Source organism: Seriola aureovittata, chromosome 20 (genome assembly GCF_021018895.1).
Source record: "Seriola aureovittata isolate HTS-2021-v1 ecotype China chromosome 20, ASM2101889v1, whole genome shotgun sequence".
NCBI lineage: Eukaryota > Metazoa > Chordata > Actinopteri > Carangiformes > Carangidae > Seriola > Seriola aureovittata.
In genome coordinates this window covers 21,882,177-21,907,912 of record NC_079383.1, presented here as the reverse complement: position 1 = coordinate 21,907,912, position 25,736 = coordinate 21,882,177, and the positions used below count along the sequence as shown (strand labels likewise).

The 25,736-nt window shown below is 41.3% G+C and overlaps 3 protein-coding genes across 8 annotated transcripts; 1 reads left to right on the top strand and 2 right to left on the bottom strand.

Moving 5' to 3' along the window:
• Window positions 1-961: 961 nt before the first annotated feature.
• Window positions 962-10,705, bottom strand: pdha1b (pyruvate dehydrogenase E1 subunit alpha 1b). Of its 5 annotated transcripts, XM_056364773.1 has the most exons (13): window positions 10,542-10,705; window positions 8,999-9,019; window positions 8,158-8,313; window positions 7,154-7,219; window positions 6,828-7,001; window positions 6,627-6,753; window positions 6,450-6,541; window positions 6,120-6,212; window positions 5,815-5,970; window positions 5,354-5,425; window positions 4,702-4,769; window positions 4,181-4,289; window positions 962-2,394 (listed from the first exon to the last, which is right to left on the bottom strand). In XM_056364773.1, exons 1-13 carry the CDS (start codon window positions 10,599-10,601, stop codon window positions 2,230-2,232), a joined length of 1,359 nt encoding a protein of 452 aa, XP_056220748.1. In that variant the 5' UTR covers window positions 10,602-10,705; the 3' UTR covers window positions 962-2,229. The 5 variants fall into 5 exon arrangements, with proteins under 5 accessions (XP_056220748.1, XP_056220749.1, XP_056220750.1 ...); XM_056364774.1 differs by lacking the exon at window positions 8,999-9,019; XM_056364775.1 differs by lacking the exon at window positions 8,158-8,313 and having other exon boundaries at window positions 10,542-10,704.
• A 623-nt stretch (window positions 10,706-11,328) lies between these two features.
• Window positions 11,329-19,342, bottom strand: acot9.1 (acyl-CoA thioesterase 9, tandem duplicate 1). 2 transcript variants are annotated; one of them, XM_056365021.1, is made up of 16 exons: window positions 19,147-19,342; window positions 17,995-18,089; window positions 16,780-16,806; window positions 15,985-16,030; window positions 15,334-15,504; window positions 15,132-15,169; window positions 14,962-15,045; window positions 14,231-14,334; window positions 13,965-14,038; window positions 13,764-13,831; window positions 13,538-13,649; window positions 13,149-13,239; window positions 12,665-12,750; window positions 12,474-12,561; window positions 12,144-12,294; window positions 11,329-11,976 (listed from the first exon to the last, which is right to left on the bottom strand). In XM_056365021.1, exons 1-16 carry the CDS (start codon window positions 19,158-19,160, stop codon window positions 11,921-11,923), a joined length of 1,305 nt encoding a protein of 434 aa, XP_056220996.1. In that variant the 5' UTR covers window positions 19,161-19,342; the 3' UTR covers window positions 11,329-11,920. The 2 variants fall into 2 exon arrangements, with proteins under 2 accessions (XP_056220996.1, XP_056220997.1); XM_056365022.1 differs by lacking the exon at window positions 16,780-16,806.
• A 1,583-nt stretch (window positions 19,343-20,925) lies between these two features.
• On the top strand, window positions 20,926-24,518 carry LOC130161626 (diamine acetyltransferase 1-like). The gene is made up of 6 exons (XM_056365024.1): window positions 20,926-21,183; window positions 22,204-22,255; window positions 22,346-22,426; window positions 23,664-23,765; window positions 23,858-23,898; window positions 23,994-24,518. The coding sequence occupies exons 1-6, from the start codon at window positions 21,121-21,123 to the stop codon at window positions 24,168-24,170; spliced, it is 516 nt and encodes a 171-aa protein (XP_056220999.1). The 5' UTR covers window positions 20,926-21,120; the 3' UTR covers window positions 24,171-24,518.
• Window positions 24,519-25,736: the final 1,218 nt, after the last annotated feature.

The following is a 25,736-nucleotide window of genomic DNA, read 5'->3' as shown; positions in this document are numbered from 1 at the left end:
CTGCTGCGTCACGCCTGCGTCACGTCAGGAGGCGGCATCCTTAGGTAATAAGAAAAGTAAACTTACAACCACTTTGGCTTTGATTTTATCCTGAATTTCTATTAATAGAGAAAATAAGATTCACGATCATTTCATAATTTCTGACAAAAAAAAAAGCAAAATCATTTGGTATAAATATAATATCCAAAAATATTTATATACAAATTCAAAACCTGTCTTTTCTTGTCGTTATTGATAAAACCAGCTTCTGACATAATCTTTCAGTCAAACAGTAAGAAAGCTGTTTAAACAACTGAAATGTAAAAAGTAAAATTTCCTGTTTGACACAAAACAACCACAAACACTCAAGACGACAAAAGAGATGAAAAATTAACACAAAGACACTAAAGTCAACCGTACAGACACACAAAACAATTACCAGAGAGACCAACAATTACCACAAAGAGACACATAATTAAATAAAGAGACATAAAATGACCAGGCAGATGAGCACATTATGTGTTAGTGCATCACTGTGTGACAACTGAAGGGGAAGATTTTCATTAACTGCCCATAAAGGATTATAGTAATAAAACTTCCCATTAGATCAACCTGCTGTTCCTCACTGTGCCGTTTGGTTTCCATGACAGCGGATAAATAAATAAAGCTGCATCTAAAGTCTGGTGGTGACACACAGTGGAAGGAGGAGGAAAACAAAACTCACATGGTTCAATGTCAATTTTCTTTATTTTTTTTTTTTTTTTACACATTTTAAGTTAAATTTTTGATTAAATGGTTGGTAATATTATCACCAAAATCATACTGCTTCATATCCAAATAGCTTCTTTTAAAAATTAAAAGCGTCTCACTGTCAGCTGTGAGGTCTCCGACAACTTAATCATATCTTTTTGTGCTCATTTTATATTTGCTAAGAAACTCAACTTCTGGTGAGACTTAAAAAAAAATACAGACACAAGAAACAAACGTTTTATCTCCCAATTTATTTCTGTATTTATTTTAAAGCCAAACAGTCTTTCAGCTCAACATACACACAAAGAGTCAAGTAAAGCTTCATATCTGTACAAGCTCACGGTCAGAGTCTGAAAATAGGAGCAGGAAATAAGTGTAACACAGCTTGAAGTGCATCTTTACATGTAGCAGAGACTTAATTCTCCTTAAATTCAAGTCCTGAAAACTGTAAAAAACTAAAACTATATTGGGAGTGCATCTATTCTTCAAACATGAGCTTCTTCCATCTTTTAATGCAACAACTGGAGTCTGAGGTTTAAACATCTGTCTCACATGTAGAGATCACTCTGGGTTGTTTGTGTGAAGTGAAGCAGCTGGTTCATGTTTGAAGGGTCGGGTCAGTAGTTTCCTGCTTTGCCACTGTAACCGCTCTGAATAAAAGCATCAGCTGACGGCACAATATTTATCTTAGGGTAGTGATCTCCTGTTAAAATATTGGCGGACAGCTCTGCTCAGCATCATCTTAAAACTCACATCACATGGTTAATTCCTTTAACTCCATAAACACACACACACAGACCTTTAAAGTCATAGCTCATCTTGCTCTGTAGCGTTTTTAAAAATGTTTTCACAAAAGCAAAGAGGTCTGAAGAAAGTCACAACACTCAGCAAGTGATTGATTGCTTTAAAAAAAACTGTAACCTTATAATTGAATTTCCCACAGTTGGAAAATGTTTCAAACACCTTCTGCACGTATTCATCCCACTTTCCCGCACTTTTAAAAGCTTAAAAAACACCTGCAGAACGCTGGATAAACATGGAGGTAATTCATATCAGACATGTCACAATGGGAAAAGAAAGTTTAAAATGTGAAACTTAACCTTTGTGCGTATATTGTGCAGCCCTGCTGTAAATAAAACCTTTTAAGTACAGACAGCGCGCTCAGAGGAATGGCTCATCTTCTCATTTTCAAACAGTCTCCGGCTTGATGATGAAATACAACACCGACTGGTCAGATATACGGCAGCACAGAGCAGAACAAACATACAGACGAGGAATAAATCTTAAATATTTCTATATAAAACTATAAATAAATAACACTGACAGGTTTCAGGTCAAAGCTGAGTCCCATTAAGGTGCAGGAATGCTGAGCTCTAAAGTCGAGGGAGGAGGTGCTGATCGTTTCTGGATATTTGTGGAGCAGTGAAAGGGCCGTGTTTAGTACTGAAGGTTAGAAGGTCGGTGTGTACACGTTATTCTTTGGGTGTGTGAGGTGCGAGTCTAGCTGATGGACTTGAGTTTGGCCCAGGGGTGCGTCCCGCGGACCTCCAGCGGCGGGCTGTTGGAGAAGATGTGGTTGCACAGCTCCTCCAGCGGCGGCTCTGGGTCTGATGTGGCAAACTGAGCTGCGTCCTCCACCTGCTTTCGGATCTCGATGTCAATTTCCTGACAGGAGAGAAATTTGTATTAAAAAACACTGACGGCTCATTTATTTATTTATTTTTAAATGAAAACCTGATCTGAACCAGACGGAGTTTTTATTGTTTGAAACTGAGGAGACGTTGCCGTGTCCGTGTCCTGTCTGTGGTTTAAGCACCAGAAGCTGTTTTGATTTGGTTTTGGTTCAATGTAAATAAATACTGTCTGAAGTCATTGAACTTTTTCCTGTAATAAACCAAACCAGGATCTTTCTGACTTTAACAAAGAGCTGAGAGTCTGAACAGAACCATAAAGCTGCAGATCACATGTTCAGGTGTCTGAACGTTTTACTGACACGTTCAGTATCAAACATATTTAATAACTTGTCAAACACATGAATTAACATTTCTCCCAAAACTGCACTGGTGCTGGTTACTGGAGTGAAGGATCAATACATTCTCACACTGTAGATGACAGACGACATTAAACTGTTAACACACTTTCCTGATGACACTGGAATAACTGGATCATCCAGTTATTTCAGACATGTGACCATCAGGCGTTCAACTGAACGTCAGTGACGGTTTTTAGCTCGGACAGATTTCGTTAGTGAAACATTTGAGCATCAACTCAGCTGGTTTTAATTTACAGAAGAAAGTAAGAAAATCTTCATGTTGCGTTTTTGGCTAAAATGAAGGAACATGAGTTTATTGTTTAGAGACTTAATTCATGTGCTGATAGAATTGTTTTATATAAGAGAGATTAATGTTTGAATCTAATGTTTTTATTTGATAAGTTCACCTGTATTTATGTTTTACTAAAGTCAATAAACCAAAAGCAGCCAACGATGAATCCTCAGACATCTGCTCCGTCTGAATCATGTCAAATATCCCTTCAGGTAACAGAACCTTTTCTCTCACACACACACACACACACACACACACACACACACACACACACACACACGTTTTAAATTTCTCCCTCGTCAGTGGAATAAAACACGACCGGCGTCAGATCAGAGATGTTCTTCTTTTGTTTGCTGAGTTCTGCCCGTTTATCATTCAGATAACGATTCGAGCCAAAAGAGAAACGATGCGAGGTCAGATATGAGTTCATATAAATGTGTAGGTGCCTCTGTGGTTCAGCATTTCCATTTACATCATGTTGGAGTTTCTTCTAAGAATATCTCCTGCTGTGTCAACATCCTCCACAGATCTTCTCAAGAAATTCTGACGGGGAATTTTTCTTTTCTATTTCTTTTTAAAACGAGAAATGACAAAGGGACAGTTTCCACGAGTGTAAGCTGGAACTTAATGCATCTTGTTAACAGTGAAGTCCCAGAGTGATCCAAGTGTGCAGCTACACGATGAATGTTGTATTCTTCTTTCTAGTCAAACGTCGCACTAGTAAGTTTCCATTTCCCGTCAGCATGAGCACCAGTGGTTTAATCGTATCAGGGTCAGAGTTCAGGCGGCCTGTGTCGATACCAACACTTGTGGTATTTGTGGGTTGTCAAGTGCCCAATGTGTTTGTGCAAAATCTACTGCACGTCTCTGTGGAGCTCAGAGGACGGTGAAAAACAAACTGAGCTGAGGCAGTAACACAATTAATATAAACAGATTAAAACTATTATTTTGAAAGTTATTGATGAAACTATGATTTAATATTTATGCTGTAAATGTCAGAGGTGCAACATCAACCAGAGCAGTGTCATGAAGAACAACAGATGTTTGATACTGAGGTTCTGTCATCGTGGAGTGATGTTTGGATCTGCTCGCTCTCGTCATGTGGACTGTAGTCTGACTGGACTCACCTTGAACTCCTCCACAGACGCCATGTTGTTGGTGAGCATGCGCTCCTTCAGCAAGGAGATGGGGTCGCTCTTACTGCGAACCTCCTGGATCTCCTCACGAGTGCGGTAGCTGCAGGAGGTCACATGACACTTTGAATAAATAAACCAACGCAGCTTTTTCCACTTTAGAAACATCATCATTAACAGGAAGGAAGCAAGCTATGTGTTACAGGTGACTGATGACACCTGATGAGCGATAATATGAGCCGTTAGAAATTTCAGAACGAAAAAGATTCACAAACAGTTAATTTCATTAGTTTACTTAGATTTTCCAGTGACGTCACCTTGTCTGCTGATTCATACAAAACCTCTGAGTCTTTTGTGAGAGAAAACCTTTCTCACCTGGTCACTCAGGGACGGTCGAGTAATTAGTTAATAACAGGAGAAAAGGGAGGAAATGACTGTGTGGATGAAGGTGAAGCAGAGACTAAATTAAAGAGAAGAAATAACAGAATCAAGTCACAGTGTTAAAGATAGCTCACCTGACCCCGGGGTCACTCATGCTGTGCCCATGGTAACGGTAGGTCTGCAGCTCCATTATAATGGGACCCTGAAAACACACAACAGGTCATTCCACACACACACACACACACACACACTGTGCTGTGGACCCTCATAACCCCTCACAGCTGTCTCACATCTGTGTGCACTGGATAAAATCTGTAAATAATTCTCTCAGAATTGGAGCTACATCGTGAACAATGTCTAAAATTATGGGTCTGTTACAGGCGAAGCTGCACAATTAATCTGAAAATGATTGAAAACCGATGTAAAAGGAATATGTGTGTTTGGTACAAGAACAGAAAACAACCAGTCGAACTGAAATCCTGATATCTGCCAAAATAATCAGAATATGAAGGTTTTTTTGCTTATCGTGCAGCCCTAGAATATAATGAGGATTAATGATGGGAGCTGTGATACTGCAGGGAAAAGAAAAGAAATAAATGTCGAGCAGATTCAGGACGTGTTTTTCTGTCTCTTCACCATGAAACAGTGAAGTGATAATAGGAGGATGATGTGGGGACGGAGCTGTGAAGAGGATTCTGGGAGGTTTTCTGGTGAGACTGTAGAGACAGAGAAAAGGGGGGAAACTGTAAACCCATCACACGTTTTAACCCTGGACGTTCTCCTCACCTTTCCTGATCTGCAGTGATCTGCAGCGAATTTGGTGGCCTCTCTGACACACAGGACATCCATCCCATCCACCTACGAAGAGGAAACACACAAGACAATAAGGAAGTGTTGAAAAAAAAAACAGAGACAAACAAATGAGCAGTCTCGGTTCACAGGTTTTCCTGCGAGTGGTTTGTGCGCAGTATCATACATGAGCATCAGACAGCTGTATGCATGCTCACACCTGCAACTGCCAGGACGGATCATCAGCCTCCTGTTATAGTCTGGGTCCACACAGGCCAGCTGCAGCGTACGGCCCACAGACACACTGCAGCTGCGGCCCAAGACCGCCGTGTTCAACCACATCTGACATCATCAAAGTCCAGGATCACAGTGAGATCTCTTTAACTACAGAGCTGCCTAAATCAAAGTGAGGAGCATCTGCAGCCTCATGTGTCTGTGGTGGTGCGTTTGTGTCTCACTCTGATTCCTGGGATGTAGTCTCCTCTCTTGTAGTAGTCGGTGCTGGCTGAAGCTCTCTCCACCGACGTCCCCATGCCGTACTTGTTGTTCTCGCAGATGAAAATACACGGCAGCTTCCACAAGGCGGCCATGTTGAAAGACTCAAAGATCTGACCCTGATTGATCCAGAGAGGACAGGGGTCCAGTTGAGCAATGTATCCATATTAACATGTCAGGAATTCATATTTAGGAGCTAAAGTAATAAAGACAGTTTGTGAATTTAAAGCTGCATCTCTCCGGTCAGGAGGTTTTTTCTACGTCTTACCTGATTGGCTGCTCCGTCTCCGTAGAGCGTGACACAGATCTGATTGTTGCCTTGGTACAGACAGGCCAGAGCGATACCTGCTCCCAGAGGAACCTGGGTAATTTACCAGCAGAGAAAACTTAGAAGAACTGGAGAACTATGTTCATCATATTGAGCTTTCATACAAATCAAGAGAGAATTAATGACAGAACCAATCAATATCTAATCAATAACGAACTGTCAGGTCTGACAATAAAGTTATATTCTTTTCTGTAGACATTACTTCTGTGTGTGTGTGTGCATGTGTGTGTATGTGTGTGTGTGTGCGCGTGTGTGCGTGTGTGTGTGTACCTGTGCTCCCACAATGCCGTTGCCTCCATAGAAATGAGGGGCGTACATGTGCATTGAACCTCCTTTGCCTTTGGCCACGCCCCCTTTACGACCTGAGGAGGCACATAGAAAAGTGAAGGGATGAACCCAGAACCGCTGCAGGCCTGTAAAGGTGTGAGTCTGTGACCCCTCCCTCACCTGTGAGCTCCGCCAGGATCTCTTTGATGGACACGCCGCGGGTGAACGTGTATCCGTGGGCGCGGTACGCCGTGATCAGGTGATCAGAGGGGGTGATGGCTGCCTCGATACCTGCAGCACACGCTTCCTGTGGGTGGAGACAAACCTCATCACATCTCATTCATTTATTCAGAAATGTAATCTGTGCGAGCGTGTTCGTACCTGTCCATCATACAGGTGACAGAAGCCTCGGATGATCTTCTGTTTGTACAGCTGATCGGCTTTGAGCTCCATGCGCCTCACAGTCTGCATGGTGCGGTAGTACTGCAAGCCCTGATCCCGAGTCAGCTCCGCCTTCAGAGGAGGACCGTCCTCCAGACGGTGCATGTCGCATTTCTGTTGACCAGGACAGTGCGGAAAAAAATATAAATATAGATCGACTTTTATTTTAAACAGAAAAACAGGTGATCATGGACTTGCAGCTTCTGCAGGTTCAAACTTCAAAATCTGCATTAAAAACACTCTGTGTGATCTTTGTTTGAACTTACCTTGATGTCAAAGGTCGCCTGAGGGGTGAAGTCAGCGAAGGAGCGGGAGACCACGACTCTGGTGCCCTGGCAGACAAGAGGACACACTGAACATTTATTCAAGCTCCCCGGTGGTTAAAATAAAATCACTGCAGCAGCATCAGCATCATCATCATCATCATCATCATCATCATCATCATCATCATCATCATGACGACAAGCACACAGTCTTCCACACAGACAGCGTGAGGCCTGCCCTCCTCTTCGCAGCAGCTGCAGGGTTAGTGGGTGCAGAGAGGCTGGGGATCAGGTTCGGTTCTGGTGGTTCAAGCTGGACTAGACTGCAACTACAGCGGTGAAATGTGGAGGTCAGTGACGGGGAGGGAGAGTAACAGCAGCTCGTTTCCTCCTCTAACCACTGGTCAACATTACTGCTAATGTGCTGTTATATAAAGGGAGATGATTCACCAAAGTATTTGCCAGATATGAGGCATTTCTTTTCACTATTCTCTGTTAATGATGTAACCACATGCATGTTTAAACACAAGACAGTTTTCAGTGTTAAATAACAAATGTTATGTGAATACTCTGAACACAACGGGTGTTCATGAGCTCAGGACCTGATCTAACATGTGATGGATCCATTTATTTCCTCCTGACACATCTGACATGTTACTTGAGCTGATTTCCTACTTCTACAGATTATTTATTATTATTAAACAGTTAATCGATTAATGAAAAATAAAAGACCGATTCACAAGAGACATGAAGGTGATCGTTAGTTGCAGCCCTGGTTTTACAGTTGATCTGTGAAATGTGGGTGTTCAACCTCCATCTTCAGTTAGTAATTAAATATATTTTTCAGGAGAAGAAAAAGAAAAGGAGGGGACAAGGACCCAGTTACCCAGAAATAGAAGGACATCACCACTAACTGCTTCTTTAACATGTTATTTTCCTTTAATTCAGATTGTTTCCCAGCCCCGTTAGTGACAGGCAAACATGGAGGATGCTACTCGTGTTCTTACTGGAGAGTCTAGCGCGTCGTTCTGGGAGCTAACTAACTGTGCCACAGATGCTCTAGTACTGACTGGTGGTGGTTTAGGTGGTTGTCGCTGGGTCGTTGCCAAGGCAGGCGCCGCCGGTGAGGTTAGATTGACGTACTCTGACAGGTCAATCAGCAACTGGGGAACACAGGAGCCAACCAATCAGACCAGAGCACAGCACAGCACAGCAAAGCCAGAGCAGCTCTACAGAGGCTACAGGAGGACGAGACATCTACAGGTGAAAACAATGGACACAGACATGATGACTTCTGTCTTCTGGAGACTAAAACATGGAGGGAAAACATGGAGACTGTGCGCCGGCCCAACAGTGTCTACACTTCAGCTGATACTTCAGGACTGGCACAACATTTTAAAACATTTACCTTCAGAGTGACGTCATTTTCTATCAGATTAATGCGAAAATGACGGATCAGTAATCAATTCATGATAAAAATCATGTTTGAGGAACTCAAACTGGGGTAAGTTTTTAAGCAGGTAACAAGGTTGAACCGTGCTATCACTGAGTTATAGGTGATTATATTTATAAATTCAATACATAAAGAAAATGAAAATAAAAGGACAAGATTCATGTTGGGAATGGGAACTTTAAATGAAATTTAAACCTAAAACTTAAAAATGAGAATGAGCTGTACAGATGGGGAAAATCATTTTTGATATTTATGGTGATTTATTTTAGCTGTAGCAGTTTTTCTGGTTTAGAAGCACGTTAGAAAAGCTCCTAAGGAAACAACATCACTGCAGAGGGGAGGAGGCGTAGGACCGGGCCTACAGACAAACATCAGCAGAGTGACGAGCTGCTTACCTCAGACACTGTTTGGGCTCCCTAGGGTTCAGGCGAGGGGAAAGGGGGAGAGGAGGGAGAGAAGCAAGAAATGAACAGGGATTGTTGTGAGTGTGTGTGTGTGTGTGCGTGCACGAGAGTGAACAAACAGGGAGAGGAGGCAGGAGGGAAAAAGTGACAGCTAGTTCAACACGAAGCCGAAGAACAACAGGGTTCCTACAGTCACCTGGAAATCAAGTGTCTCGACTCTGAAATGTCTCAATAACGAAAACATGGTTTGTTTGTAAAAATCAGGCATAAACCTGCCTGAAAGAAATCACGCATAGGATTTAGAATTATTTTAATAAACATGCCTGTGGAGACCCTGTTGTCACCGACACCACATGCTGCTGCCAGTGCTATGACTTCTACTACTGAAGCAACTATACTATATCAAGCATAGAGAATATGGATGCACTGATGTGTTTTTACCAAAACCAATATCCGCCATTTATCCACTTACAGCTGCTGATCGACTGACATGTGATTGTCTCGCTGAGCATGCAAGCACATGCAGCAGTGTGTAGCTTTTACACTGTTCATTGTTACTCTGTTCTACTACAAGAAGAAAAATTCAGTCCGGGAAATAGTAAAAATATCAACAAGGTTAAAAATGGCTTCCGCTTCACTCCGTTTTCTCCACTTAAATTAATGTAGAACTGTTTGTCATGGAAGCATGGGATCAGCTGAGATAACAAAACCAGCTCTCCTCAAGGCCCTTGTGTCTGTGGATACTGTGCTTATGTAAAGGATGTTCCCATACTCTAGAGCTGAAACATCCAGTCAATAAACTAAATTATTATTTATTAGAAATTATTAAAATTTAAAAAATATTTAAAATTATTGGCAACAAGTTGATTACAGAGCATTTTGGACTATCTTAAAGATAAACATTCAATTAATCAATGTTAATAGATATTTTTCACTTAAAAAAAAAAAAAAATCACCAAAATGTTATTGTTAAAAAGTATTAAAGTTCCTAATATTAAATCTAGTGCCTGTTTAATGATTTAAAGTGATATAACAAGTGGAAGCCAAGTTTAACCTTGTTAGTAGCAGAAAAAAAAATAGTCACTTTATTGATGCTTCGGGTGCATTTTAAAGCTGATATCGGCCAATATTGATCAAATCAGTGCATCTCCAGCAGTGAAAGCTCTTTTTCTGCTTGAGGAAGGCAAACCACCACAACCAGAGACAACAAAAAAAAAAAAAAAAAATTAAGATTAAACACAGAAATCTAAAAATTAAAATGGCCGTTCCCGCATTTCCACATCTTCTACTCGTGCACAAGCTGCGTTTTACCGTCAAACCAATAAATCATACGCGTGCTCGAACATTATAGATCCCGTCAAAATATTTCTTAAGCAACTTTATAGCAAGAGTTAAACCAGCCAGGGAACATGCTAACGTTAGCCGCTCACAAGGTCAGTCCCAGGCCGAACGTTTCCAGGCTAACTAGCGGTTAGCATGGACCGGCTCGGCTCGCAAACGGCCTCCAGCTCGACGTTAACCCGGGACCACTCACCACATTCCTGCCAGTGATCCGACAAAGAGCGTTGGAGATGATGGTTAACATATTTTGCATGCTACTGAGCTGCGACCGGCCTCTGAAGGGATTAATTAACGGCTCTAAGGCGCGGTGAGCTGCTAAATACTTTGTTAGTGTCCGTCCCGGAAATGCGCTCGGTGAAAACTGGCCGAGCAGAGCATTGGTTCCGCGAGGCTTTTATAGATGCCTGCAAATAAACCTTCGCTTCTTAAAACAAAAAAAAGCTGCATTAAAATCACTGTAAATATAGAAATATATAATTAAAGACAACAAAAAATTATATAAGCTGTGAATAAGCGGGATGATACTAATTAAAGGAACAAACCGTAAATTTTGCAGGGCCAAATAGAGAATATAGGCTTGTTTTTTCAACAAAATATTCAATTATTTTAATGAAAAGTTTCAATTTCTTTAAAAAAACATAAAAGTGTGGCATCTGAAAATTTGCATCTGTGTGTATGGCACTTGGCTGTGCTGTATAATTAAATTAGATTAACCTAAATTTACATTTTTATTTCTACATTTGTTACAAATGTATTTATATATTTATTCCTACACATATTTATTTATGTCTGTATTTATCTATTTCCACATTTTATATTCATGAATTTATTTTTCTACATTTATTTATTTGCATTTATTTATTGCTTCTATTTGATTAGATAGATAGATAGATAGATAGATAGATAGATAGATAGATATAGGTCTAAAATCACTTATATTAGAACATAAAGAAAGAAAAGAAACAACCACATCTGTATAGTCAGGATAAATAATTCATTTATTGCATTTGAGTAACTTAAGGCTAAAAACAATGACTCCATCGTTCCTTTCGCAGCTGTCAGACACATCCAGGATAAAGCTTCCCATTCCAAACAAAAAACAAAAGTAAAGGCGTTTGTGCGTGTAAGCGACAGTAAAATATAAAAATGTAACAGATTTTATTGTAGCGTCATGCACACAGTGAACCAGAGATTCATGAGGTTACGACAAGGACAGGAAACCAAACATTTGTTTGGTTTTCTTCTGTAAAATGTGAGTGCAGAGACGCTGTAAACGCTGAGTAAATAAAATAGAAGCTGTCTTTTTGTTTCTGCTGTAGTGATCCAAACAACAGTTAACGTAAACCACCAGAACAAACAATGTAACAGGAATCAAAATGTCACCAGGTGGGATGTGAATAATGTGCAAAGCGTGATATAAAACGATATACTAATGGCACACACACACACACACACACACACACACACACACACACACACACACACACACACACACACACACACACACACACACACTCTTAGACCTCATTGGTCAGACGCTGAATGGCTTTAGCAGGAAGTAGATTTGATCTGTCAGTGCTCCACAGTTTGGTTAAAGTGTCTCTTTCCGTCCAGGTACAACATCGACTCTGTCGGACAAACACAAAAACACCAGCATCAAATGTTTCAGACGGTAAAGTAACACAGCATTTATTTACTTTTGTTATATTTGTATCTATATAATTTAACAAGTTGTGTGTGTGTGTGTGTGTGTGTGTGTGTGTGTGTGTGTGTGTGTGTGTGTGTGTGTGTCTACCTCCATATGTCTGTGGGATGATGTTGGGGACGTCGCGGTCTGAAGCGAAGGTGAAGTGGAAGACGTTGGTGGTGTTGTGCTGGCGGGTCAGCGGGTCGAACACCTCGCTGTGAACTCTGACCTGGATGTACTTCCCCTGCGTGTAACACACCTGAAACACACACACACACACAAGTTGAAAAACAGATGCAAACTATTTATAATTTATAATTTACTAACCTTAACCCTGAGTTAGAACACACACACACACACACACACACACACACACACACACACACACACACACACACACACACACACACACACACACACACACACACACACACACACCTGTGACGAGAGCAGCAGCAAGGAGCCGATGTCCACGGGCTTCTGGAAGAGGATGTCATCAACAGCCACCAGAGTTGGTCGACATCCTCTGCAGCACACACACCAGGGGACGGGACTCAGTTTAAAACTTCACGCCAAACAAACGTAAATGATTCTGCTCTGAACGCGGTCACATGATCAGAATCTCTCACCCGTAGGAGCAGGCGTTGGCCCAGCCCAGCTCGTACGCCTTCCTCATCAGGAAACCTCCGAATATCCTGTTGAAGATGTTTCTCTCCTGGTCACATCAAACACACACACACGGATTTAACCTCCACTCACTGTTTCGACTGTCAATCACCATATTCAGTTTAAAACAATACAAACACAGAAAAAAGCAACAAACCGTCACATTTAAAGGCTGAAACCAGAGAATGTTTGCATAAAGAAATCATTGAAACAACTCATTGATTATCAAGATAGTTAGTTTTTTTTTTTTTCACCCATTCAACTGATTAATTAATCAATTTCAGCCTCAACTTGAAAAAATTAAGGCTGAAATTGTGAAATAATGTTCCCAAAATGGCAATTTTATCCATTTAAAATGAAATCTACAACCACAATAAAAAGTGCAAGAACATGAACAATGAACATTAATGTTTTTTATTCTGTTTTCCAGCTGTTGCCTCCTCTCACCTGCGGGTGGCAGATCTCCAGCCCTTTCAGTTTGCCGTCTTCCATCCACGCTGAGTTTGGAGGCAGAACTCTGCTGCGGAAACTCACCGTCCTGTTGGAGGAGACGCAAACACACCGTCGAATATACGAACCGTAAAACCTACAATAACAATTTAGCACCTATTGTTTGAGCCGTTTAAATATTTTGTTGATGTACACCCACGGGAGCCGGACCACCTGATGATGTCACCGGTGGCTCGGGTTAAATAATGTTTCTGGATTTTGTTCCCAAACTTTGACTTTGACCTTTAAATCAACAAACTTCAATTTAAATAAAAAGGGAAAGTTGAATCTGGTGCGACTAAACTCTTATCAAGTGCATGTATAATTTCATTATTTCTCAGCCGTACTTTGAATCCAGGGTGTTGAGGAAGAGGCTGTGGACGATCTTCCTCTCCTCATCTGTAGGAGCAACCTTCAGCAGCGACGCCGTGCTCAGCTCCACACGGCGAGATTTATTAGCTGGGAAACACGATCACACGATGCAGGAAACAGAGAAGAGGGAGAGAAGACGTCATAATCATCTAAAAGGATAAAAAACTATCATCTTAACCATGGTGATGAAATCAAACATACCTTCTCCTTCCTGGAAGATTTTCTCCTCCTCTGGTCCGTCCGGCTTCAGAGGATTTACAAACGCTGCCCTGAAACAAACAGGAAGAGAGAGTGTAAACAGACTCCACACACTGGCACTGACCCTCACCTGCAGTTCATTCTGTTCATTCTGTAAATCCCCATCCACCATCCCAGCGTCAGTCCGTCCGCCAGCGTCCTCACCTCTTGTTCTCCGGGTCCCGGGCCACCATGACAAACGTAGCATCCAGGACCGGGGAATAAGCTCCATCGCGGTACTGCAGGAAGACACAGGGCTTTACTTTATGGTTTATGTTTCATTTCAGGAAGATATCTAAGAGCTGATCTGCTGCATTTGTGATTCTCTTGATGTTGAGTTCTGGTTTCTGTCACCTGTCAATCAAACAGTCTGGGCGGGATATAATATAAATACTGTCTGTGTCTGAGTGTGTGCAGGTGTGTGTGTCTACCTGTGACATGTGCATCTTGGCTTCAATAGACGTCTTTCCCACCCACGTCACATGACCAGTGAACTTGATGTCGCAGTCGGGATAGATGATGTGCTGCCTCATGTCTGAACAACAAAAGTTTTGTCCAATCAAGAGTCAAAAACCCCCAAAATATTCACTTCATAATGATGTAAAACAAAGAAAACCAGCTGTTTAATGTAGTTGCTGATGAGTCAAACAAAATTAAAACTGTTAATTGATTAATTGACTGATAGTTTCAGGACTAAAATCAACCACAGGAAGTGACACATAACACTAAAGGTCGGAGGTCGAAGGAGGTGCTGACATCTTGAGCCAAAACAATTAATTAACTGAAGATTCTTCTGCAGCGATTCAGACAACTGATTAATCGTTAGGGTCTGATTTTTCAAAGCAAAAATGGCAGAAATGTGCTTGTTGTGCATTTTATATTTAATGTCTAAGAATATCTGCTGGTTTTCTTTGTCTTCCATTATAATAAACTGAATATCTGTGGGTTTCAGATGTTAGTCGGACGAAACAAGACGTTTGAAGACGTCGCTTTGCCTTTTATTTCACTGTTTTCTGACATTTTATAGATCAGAAAATAATCAGCAGATCATTCAGTTCAACTCTACTGACGTCAAAGAGCCAAACTGACTGAATAAAGGTTTTCAGGACCAGACGAAAACCATCTGCGGTGTGATCCTTCACTTCACATGAGAGACTCTTACCTATTTTGTCCACCAGGGCGGTGACAATCGACAGAGGAGACCTCTTCAGCTCCGGGTTGTAGGTGTGAGAGTAAGATATGAGAACTGAGGAGAGAAATGAGAAATGTATAATGTGTATAATGATGTATAATAATGTATAATATGATAGTTCTGTAAGTAAACTGTGATACCTGCTAAACTGTCCAAGTCCTCCAGGATACGACCAAACCTGCAAAGAAGAAGAGAAGTGAGTCCGAGGGAGACGAGAATCTTCTGTTATGGTTGGTTACCACATACTGGTACTGGAGTGTGTGTGTGTGTGTGTGTGTGTGTGTGTGTGTGTGTGTGTGTGTGTGTGTGTGTGTGTGTGTGTGTGTGTGTGTGTGTTCATACCTGACGGTGTTGTGGAAGGTCAGGTACTTCTCTCTGAGCTGTGGCTCGGAGCCCAGAGGCAGGTGAACCTCCAGGTAACTGTCTTTCATCGTCTTTGCTGGAAGGTCGTTTTGCGACTTCGCCAACATGGACGACAGCAGCACTCGCTCTGCCATGGCGTTCTTGTGGTCGCTGCGGAGGACATTACAAACTACATTAATACATATGAAACTTCCTGGATCTGTTGCTGGTAAATATCCATTTCATTTTTTCCCCTTTTCTCTTTTCTTAACTGAAATAAAGTGAGTAAGTCTCTAAAAATATCCACAAATTCTCACAGATGTAAAATATGTCAATAACACCAAGTACAGCAGCCGGTCACTTACTGACATGTGTAAATACTTTCTGCTCAGATTCATAATCCTGTTAGAATTATTTTGTTTGTGATGTATAATTGGTATTATTTGCCAGACAACTTTACATCCAGCAATAATACAACAAATGCATGTGTATACTGAAAAAACCAACACACACAAACACATGCATGAAAAAAGACAGAGAAATAGAAATAACAGAATAAAAACTAAAGCGAATGAGAGTTTTGACTGGAGACTGAGTGTGATGACAATATGAGACCAAACGAAACACAACAGCTGTTTTTTGGTTCAGTACCTCCAGTTGGTGGAAGCTCCTACGATTTCTCTCAGCCTGTTCCGCACTGAAAAACACAGAAGACTCAGTCAGTACTTGTGTGTATGTGTGTGTTTTCTCTGTGTGACGGTCGTGCAGTGAAAACACCACAACTTCCAGAAGTCAGAAGTCTGACACTGAGACTGTTCACGGCTGCAGCCTTCAGACACAAACTGTTTGCATTTTGCGGCACAGGCACTAAATACTGTTTGGCACTGTGATTATGTACAGCAGTCTCACACACACACACACACACACACACACACACACACACACACACACATCATATTTAAATTAGTGCACTGATCTGGTATCAGCTTCAACTGTGAAACCTTCTGTCTGTTTGTCTGGAGGCTGCAGCACATCGAGGCCCAAACGGTGAGCGGACGTAAAACAACAGAGAGAAGAGAAGCAGTCGGACGGAGGCGGCCATCACATGGTAACCAGCTGTAACAAAACACTGAAGCTCAGTGGCACAGACGGAGGAAGAGATGAAGTTAACACACGCCACCTACGAATGCTGCAGGGAGGGTTTAGCTCTACTGTGGAGCAGGAACAGAGATCCAGCCGGAGGGAGCATTAGATCCAGACCTACAGAGAGGCAGAACGGGTGCACAGGAAAAGAAGCTGCATGTGAAACAAGGTGCCCTTCAGGTAAAAGAGTGGATGACAAGTCGGTGGGGGAAACATGCAAAAGGAGAGTTAACGAGCAACTAGAGCAAATTAGAAAAGAATTACTAGGTAGTTAGGATTTGTCTGGGTTTTACCAACACACACCATTTGACACGTGTAAGAGTGGATTTCCTGTGGAGAAACAAACATGATTAAATCATCTGTAGGGTGAAAGGTCAGAGGATGAGTCTGGGTGCATGTGAGGATGTGTTTGTTACAATAACACTCAAAATCCAGCAAGTGATTATGTCAGAATTATAACCAATCAATGACTAATCAATAAAGCTGCTCATTTGCAATTGATTAATTTGGGATTAACATGTTTTTTCTTCTTTATTCTACACGTTTTCAGATCTGGAAACAACAACATCCACCAGTTCTACAAAAACAAAACATCACAGAACAAACAGTCACTAGTCATGAGGAGGTCAGACATGTAAAGTATATAAAGTCTCATTTCCAGTTATTCTATATTTAAACAGTTAAGTTAATTGTTTGGTGTCTTGTTTCATTTAAATTTAAAACACATTTCTGAACAGTATGGAGTCATTTCCCTGGAGGATCAGCTTCACACTCATTTCTTCTTTTAGCTTTTTCGCTGGCGACAGGCAAAGATTCTGATTATGTGCAGGTAAGCCTGTGTATATTCTCATTTGTCCTGGTCATAGTATCCTAAAGGAGTTTTTTAAATCGAAAACAACTGGACTAGGTTATTTGTCTGGGAAGATGTCGTTGGTGGAAAATTGGTTTCAACTTCTTCAGTGCTCGAACCTCGTTCAAAAGAGGAGTAAAAGAGGCCATCTATGTAAAAGTAGAGAAACCATCCCTCAACAGGGGAGGAGGTCTCAGACACCACCTATCTCCAATTTACAATGCTGCCCTTTCATCCCTTCCCAGGAGACTCAACAATCTAGCCTCAAAGAATAACAACTGTTCACAAGTGGCGAGTGACTCCAACGACTGTCGTTATAACACAATAGAGAACTAACGAAGTCGAAACCAATTTTCCACCAACAACAGTCATGCAAACGACTGTCGTTGACACTTGGAGCACAAAAGGGAGTCAGTGACATCATCAGCCTTGTGAACGCTCACAAGAGGTTAAATACCTGGGTCTCCACACCAGAAAGTAGGACCAGTCCTAGCCTGGTCAGATGCGTACATGAACTGATGAAGCCTCTTGGATGAGAGGTGAAACGTCTTCCCAGACAAATAACCTAGTCCAGTTGTTTTCGATTTAAAAAACTCCTTTAGGATATTATGTGCAGGTATTTCTCTGCAGGTCATTTCAAAAGTCAGGATGAATGGATTCAATCTTACCATCAGCCATGTCTGGCGCCCTGCCGTGCTTCGACACCCCACCAGCGCAGAGCGACCTGGTCGTCAAGGACGCAGCCGACCGGAGCAGCAGGAACCTGCAGCGCACATGAGGACATGACAAAAAAAATCCCAAAATAACATTAAGATCAAGAAGCACAGATACATCCTCCTCTTCTAATTATAGCGGTTTAAAGCATCTGTTCTGTCTGTAATCCACAGTGAATGAACAGCTGAGCAAACACACACACAGACAGACAGGCAGACAGACAGACAGACACACACACACACACACACTGCTGGCTGCCATGTTGTTGTCAGACACTTCATCTCTCTTCAGCAGCTTTGTTTGTAAAAGCATCTGCTCCAACTTGTTCCATTATTAACACAGGAGGAAAGTGACGGAGCAGAGTCAGTACAGACAGTTTTATATAATATAGTGACATTACCTCATAGCTGTGGCTTTTACTCATTACTCATTACAATATTTCATTTTACTTGTCACTTGAAACTTTTATCTTTACTGAATTTCAGATACTTTACTTTTTACTCCAGTGCATTCATGTGAGAGCTGCACCTACAAGTCAAACTGTACAATAAGACTTCACATGCATATTATATATATAACATCTATATAAAATAACAAGAGCTTCAGGATTCAGTTTTACCAACAAAATGTAAATCTTATTTTATCTTAAAGATTTAAAAGCAAAATTAATCATTATGCAAAAACAGTCATTTCAGATTGTTAGATCATTAACAATATATTGTATTATTGGATATTATTAGTTAATGTTGGTACTTTTAACAATGAAGAATAACATATTTTATAAAATCCTCATATAATCTTTAATGCTAATCTTAATCTGAGCATTAGTAAGTATTTCTAGTACTTTCTGTAGCAGTGGTATGAACATGGCACCACCCTCTGTGTATACAATGGATCCCCACCCTGTTTGGGCCTGGCTTACTGTTTCCAGGTGAAGCTGATTTCTTCATTCATGCAGCATATGAGTCATTAAACACCACTGAAGGTCAAGAATCACCGACACATCTACCTCATGAGGCTATTTACTGTTTCTGGCTTTAATTAGCTGCATTGTAAGCATGCTAACAGTTAGCGATGACTTTGACCACGTTTTTACCGGCACTGACCTCGGGGAGAGCATCGTAGAGTCCGGGGTGACAGAGTTACAGCTTCAGGTGTCCAAATAAATCAGGTGAGCGGGTTAAAAGGGAGAAAGCAACTGGTTTTCCCTCCTCAGAGTGGTGTCGTGCCAGGCGGTCAAAAAGAAGCTGGACAGGAGGCTTCCGTATTGCCTTTCAGGCCACGCCCACCTCTTAATGACGTAAGACGCTCCGTCCCAGAGCAGTGGGTCTTTAGACCCTGAGTACAGCCTGTCAGGCACTTCTCCCTGTGTGTAAAGGTGAACTGATAAGACCTTCTGGAGAGTTTGGGCTGTGTCTTATCTTATCAGTCATTTCAGATTGTTATATCATTAGTAATACATTGTATTATTGGATATTATATTTAATTTTGGTATTTTAAACTGTGACGAAGAACATCATATTATATGACTGCCTCAGTGTCCAGTGAGATTTTATGTTTAACACTTTCAGCTCCAGTGCTACTGCAAATATTCACATCATGGTCACACACTTTATTCTGTTAGCTGTTGCTGTTGTTGTTGTGTAGCACAAAAATCTGGGTCCCACATATGTTCAGCCTCACTGGCCTCCCTCCCCCCTTCCACTACATCCACTGTCCCGTCTGTACAAATACCTGCATTAACAAGTAAACACATGCTTCTGTGGTAGTTAGTAAGACTTCAACTGCAAGTTCATCATAGAAAGCCTGCATTACAAACTGGAGGCGTGGAAAGGTGTGTGCATTCATCGGGGAGAAATGTTGTTTACTTTAGGGGAAATGCACAATCCAGAGTTTTTGGACCTTGACCCACACTAGGGATCAAAACTCAGGATATCTGCCGCTCTGCTGCATCAATTTTGACCATTATTTTTTTTAAATCTGTCTCACACAAGTTTCCTGACTTGAGTAAAGTGCCAGAGTATCCCTTTAAGTTTAGGATCTGAATACTTTTTCCACCATTGTGTACTACTGTTGTTACACTGACATAGCCTAACCTCATCTAACCTTACTGTGTGTGAGAGGTGGAAAATTCCACTTTTGGTGCTATTATGGGGTGTGTATTAAACTACATATGCACTGTTAGGGTTCAACACACATTAAAGTGTATGGAGAAGTCTTTGTTGTCCTTGCAGTCATTTCCAGCTTCTCAAATTTGCTGCTTTTCTTTTTATTTATTTTAATTTATGTCACTTAAGATATGTCAGTTTGGACTCTGAGTATTTGTGATGGCATTTGGCACTGTCTTATGGACCAATTGATCAAAAAAACAAACAATCAGATAAATCTATGATGAAAATGATCATCCTATCCAGTCCTATACAAAATAGTCACAAATCAGCTTCACCTCAACCAACTTCGATAATACTTGCTAATCCATTAAAGCAGTGTGGTATTAGTACCTTATACTAACTAGAAGCTTCTAAAACTAAAGGGACCACTAGAAAACAATATCTACTTGTTACTAATTTACATCTAATATTTTACTATTTGAGCCCAGTAAATACACAATACCTTTACTTTAAACTGAGTAACTTAAAATGTGGAATAGCTACTTTTACATAAAGTAGCAAATACTCCCCAAACTTTCTGCCTTCGCCATCAAAAACAAAGATCTTATGACCTTACAGCAGAATCAAAACAGACCCGCCACGTCATCATTCCGCTGACTCTGATTGGTTAAAATCCCACCACAAGGTGTCGCTGATTCGTCAGAAATCTGAGACCTCTCTTAACCGACCAATCGCATTCCAGCGCGAGCCGGGTATAAATACCGCGATGTAAACAAAGGCAGGAGTTGTTTAACGGCAGCGACCCAGCCGAGGGTGACTTTTACTGGATGTTCTTGTCTCGACAAACGCGTCCCGACCTGAGGCTGATTGTGGGGGAAAAGCCACTCTGAAGCGAATGAAGAAGCATCTAATCTTTCACTTCACATACCGAGGACTTCTAACGAAAGGAAAAAAGAGTAAAAGAAGAAAATGGAGTATAAATTACGAAAGGCTGAACCAAAGGACGTGTCTGATATATTACGACTGGTGAAGGTAGGCTTATAGGACCAGCACAGACCAGATATGGTTTCAAAATAACACGTTACTCCACATGAATTCAAAATAACGGTCGCGCTCGAGCACAGCTTAGTTCCGCCAGCTAAGCTAACTGTTAGCTAGCTTCGTCTAGTTCCGACGACATTGTCGGATAAAGGTCAGACGAGGCCTCAAAAGACGGATTACATCGGATCATAGTGACGAAGTGGCAGGTGTAAAATGTCCGGAGGATGTCCGAGTGTGAGATCAGTGTCTGCGGCCTTTGTTTACACCCAGCCGACTCATATCCGCTAAGACTGCCAGTTTTTCCAAATATGGTCAGTGTGTCGTCGATATTTCGTCCGGCTGAGGGGTTTACCCTGATGAAATGTGATTACACTTTGGGTAACCACTGACCTGACTTAAATAACATGGCTACGATGACCATTTTCATAATTAGTTTGCTTAATTCACTAAATGTTTAGTCTGTAAAATGTAAGATGTTGCACATCACAAGTTCCCAGATCCAACATAAGGTTATCTGCAGATCTTAAAGCCTTAAAAACCTTGAGTTCAACTCCTTCATATAAGCCCTTAGAAGGTATTTAACTTCATTTACAAAACTTTGAATAATTACCGAAAAGGAAAAACACATACTTCACAAAAAACATGGAAGATGAGCATTTAAATTAGAGTAGCAGAACTTTTTTTCTCTACATAAACACTGCATTAACCCTTTGGATTAAAGGTGTCTGGGCCCTTGAGTTAAGGAAACACTGAGATAAGAACAAGGAAAAGAAGCAGATCTTCACACACGAGCCTAAAACTATATTGAATATTTGGTGTTTTTGATTGACAATCAATTAATCATTGAAGTGATTTCTCAAAGTAGATTTCCTGCTTAGTACTAAGTCATTTTAAGGATCTTTTGAATTCAATTTTTCTTTTATAAATTTGAGTATCGGTTGTATTTCGACAGTATGGGTTGGGTTATAGTGTTGATCGACTAAACGTGAATATTGTTTTTTCTTGTCGCAGGAGCTTGCAAAATACGAAGAGATGGAGCACCAGGTGACACTGACTGAAAAAGGTGAGTGTCCAAGTTACATCCATCTGTTCATATACACACTAATTAATCAGTGTTCTTCTCCTTGTGCTTAAAGTTTTTCTTTCCCTGCAGAACTCCTTGAGGATGGATTCGGTGACACCCCGTTTTACCATTGTATCATCGCTGAAATCCAAGGAGAGAACAGCAGTGACGGTACGAAACGCTCCATTTCCTCTTAGAAGAAGAAAAGAAACCAGCCTGCTTCTCCATTTTGGCTCAACTCACAGCCTTAACCTGCAGTTCCTCTACCAGTAACCAGTAACAAACCCAGTTCATGTCCCAGCATGACATGCACAAATTTACCCTGATGAGGGTGTTAACCTCCACCCTGTTCTCAGACCAGCAGTGTTAACCTAACAGCCATACAGTGTGTGCTTCCTGTTATTGTGCAGTAGCTATAGATCTCATCTGATGTGACGCCTGTAGCTGCACATTTTTGTTTAAAGAGTCAGACGCTGCTCGGCTGCAGGTGTTCCCTCTCTGTCAACAAGCTGACACAGATCTAAAGTGTATAGATCACACTTCATTCAGTAACACGTGGCTTCAAAGTGCATCAAAATATCCATTTAACTTGGTAGTTTACTTCACGTCACCTTGTTTACAATAAGATGTTCTTGTCAAAATGTGGCACAGAAGTACAAGTTGTGCCAGACCTGTAAGTCTTTACTTTTCTTTTTGTAGCTTAAACAAACATTTGAACAATTCAGAGGAAGTTCGCTGTGATCACAGAACATATTAACCTACAATTCAGCCCAGAGATTATCGATTCATGTGTCACAGCAGGACATGAAATAGCCCAAAGAGGAAGGATAAAGAGCTATTTTAAAGGAAATGCATAAAATAATGAAATCAAAAGGTAAATATGTGCATTAAATACCTGAGATGTGCTGAAACGTCTGTTCAGAGACGCTGTATATGTGCAGCAGTAACGAGTCCAGTGGTGCAACTCTGAAACCCTGACTTGAGTGTCTGAGGTGAATAATGTTGAGTATGTCGACGTCTGGGATTCGTTACCAGGCGAAGTGAGCGTTTGGTTCTCGAAGTCCATGTGTTGGCTGTAGGTGGGATGTGCAGGTGTAAAGACCTGAGCAGATTTGAGGAGAGCCGGATCCTCAGGACCAGACGACTGGATCAGAGCTCAGACAGCGCTCCCTGTCAGTGGAGGACCAACAGCAGATTTAGCAGGGGTGGTCACAATGAACTGAACATGCTTTTAGCCCCTTGTTTGAAAGGGTTACTCCTTCATTATAGGCATCTGCCAGATAAATGTACTGAAAATGTAATGTATAAAAGACTATATACAGAGGTGTTGTATGTGTACAGTAGATTTGGATGTTTAAAGTAAGATATTGAACTATTTCATCATTATTTAACCTCCCTGTCTCCTCAGAGCCGAAGGTGGTGGGTTTTGCCATGTACTACTTCACTTATGACCCCTGGGTTGGCAAACAGCTCTACCTGGAGGAGTTCTATGTGATGGATGAGTACAGAGGTAAAAACAACTCACCTGCTTCTCAAGTCTAAGTTTAATTATATCTCAGAGGCTTCTTTATTAAAAAGCTCTTTCCTGTTTTCTTTTTTTAGGGCTGGGCATCGGTTCGGAGATCCTGCGACACCTCAGTGATGTGAGTGTTTACTGAACCAAAGCTCTCAGTACAGTATTTAAATAATATTATATCAGCGTCTCGTCTGATCTGTGGTCTGTCCCTTTTGACTCCAGCTGGCGATGAAGACGCGCTGCACCGGCATGATGTTTGTGGTGGCGGAGAACAACGAGCCGTCCGTCCAGTTCTACAAGCGTCGCGGTGCTGAGGACCTCTCCCAGGAGGAGGGCTGGAGGCTGTTCCGGTTCGACAAGGACAGCCTCGTCAAGATGGCCACCCCGGCTGAGGAGTGACGCAGGTCCGGCGCGGCAGAGGAGGGAGAGGAGGCAGCGGGAGAGTCTGGCCTCTGTGACCGACTCCTCGGCTCTCCTCTCCAGTCAGACGAGGTTCAGCTTTTTAAAAGGGGGAAACCTGTATCACAGTAACGTGGTTTTGTGAGTGTGTGTGTGTGAGAACAGTTCAGTCTCATCAAGCCTTTTGTGTTTTGCTTAATCACCTTTTTTAAGTTTCTATTGTTCCTGTGAATCAATCATGTTTATTTTAACCTCTCATTGACCAGTCTTTGTTAGAACTGGTGCATTAGATGTGCAGGAACAGTTGCTATCACGTATGTTTGCAATAAAACAATAACTGATCACACACATCATGGTCTCATGCTTCTGCACACTTTGTACAAGAGGTTAGTTCTGCTTCCAGCATCTGTTTTGATTGTTTCAGATTCAATCCATCAAGTCTCAAATTCTGCTTGTTTCGTTTGATTTCTAAAGAAACCGTCTCTACAAAAATAACTTGGATGAATTGTTTATATCAGGCGCTGGACACGGACAGTACAGGCTTCAATCAGCAGTTATTTAATATTCAAACTTTGTACTATTTCAAAGTCCAGGCTCGACGCTTGTGCAGCAGCTGTACGTGTTGACGAAACGCAGCTGGAGGTTTTTACGCTGCAGACGGAGTTTGTGTAGTTACATCACGGAACTGAAGACGTGAAGTCTGTTCATGTTTTATTGGCACATAGCAGTTTGCAGAAATTAACTCAAATGTAGTGCAAGAAAACGGTGAATAAAGAAAGTGGATGGAGTAATAATAGGTTTCATATGCTTCCTTTTTTTTTTTTTTTTTTTGTCTGTAATTTCAGTCTAAAGGTGATATTTTTCTTTTCATACACTTCAATCTGCTTCAATCATTCTCCAGTAAAAGTTGTGCAGTTACACATTTCCATGTCCAAACCAAAAACATCCAGGAAATATGCCAAATATTTTTCAAGCAGAAACATTTGATGGTTCCAGCTTCTCAAATGTGAGAATTTGCTTCTTTTCTTGGTCTCGTGTTTTAATAAATAGAATAGTTTTGGTTCTCAGTTTTACAGAGCGAGCGATCTTGCTGCAGCATAGATTACTAACAGTTTGACTATCTGCAAGAAAAAACATAAAAACTTTTCTTAATTATGCCAGTTACAGACGAGGCAGTTACACCTGACTTTAACTGATTAAATAAACTTCTGTGATGTATCAGCCTTTCTGAACTTGAATTGATGTATTACCGCAGTCAACCCAATAAACTCAGCTCGTCTTATTTTGAAGGGCTGATCTCTGTGTGACTTCAGACCCGAGGTTATTCCAGGACACGACTCTGCCCCATAAAGACGAGTTCAACTGAGGTGAGTCGTGAGAGTTTAACACAGCAGCGAAGGGGGGGACATGCTCTTGTATTTAGCAGTAAACTGACTTTAACCTCAGAGTGGGAACAATGTGACCCACTGCTGTTATCAGCTGGGGACATTTATGATGATAATTAAAGCTCCAAACTGCAGTCACACATACAACTCTGACCTCTGACCTCTGATTCGACTCCGTGTT

Excerpts from the sequence above, each read along its gene's own strand:
- pdha1b (XM_056364773.1), bottom strand. The coding sequence starts at position 10,601 with ATGCAAAATATGTTAACCATCATCTCCAACGCTCTTTGTCGGATCACT. Across the intron at positions 6,213-6,449 it reads ACGGCATTGTGGGAGCACAG|GTTCCTCTGGGAGCAGGTAT; the intron begins GTACACACACAC and ends TAAATTACCCAG. Across the intron at positions 4,770-5,353 it reads ATCACTGCAGATCAGGAAAG|GGTCCCATTATAATGGAGCT; the intron begins GTGAGGAGAACG and ends GTGTGTTTTCAG.
- acot9.1 (XM_056365021.1), bottom strand. Across the intron at positions 12,562-12,664 it reads GCCAACGCCTGCTCCTACGG|AGGATGTCGACCAACTCTGG; the intron begins GTGAGAGATTCT and ends TGTGTGCTGCAG. Across the intron at positions 11,977-12,143 it reads CATCCCACAGACATATGGAG|AGTCGATGTTGTACCTGGAC; the intron begins GTAGACACACAC and ends TTTGTCCGACAG.
- LOC130161626 (XM_056365024.1), top strand. The coding sequence starts at position 21,121 with ATGGAGTATAAATTACGAAAGGCTGAACCAAAGGACGTGTCTGATATA. Across the intron at positions 22,256-22,345 it reads GGTGACACTGACTGAAAAAG|AACTCCTTGAGGATGGATTC; the intron begins GTGAGTGTCCAA and ends CTTTCCCTGCAG. Across the intron at positions 23,766-23,857 it reads TGTGATGGATGAGTACAGAG|GGCTGGGCATCGGTTCGGAG; the intron begins GTAAAAACAACT and ends TTCTTTTTTTAG.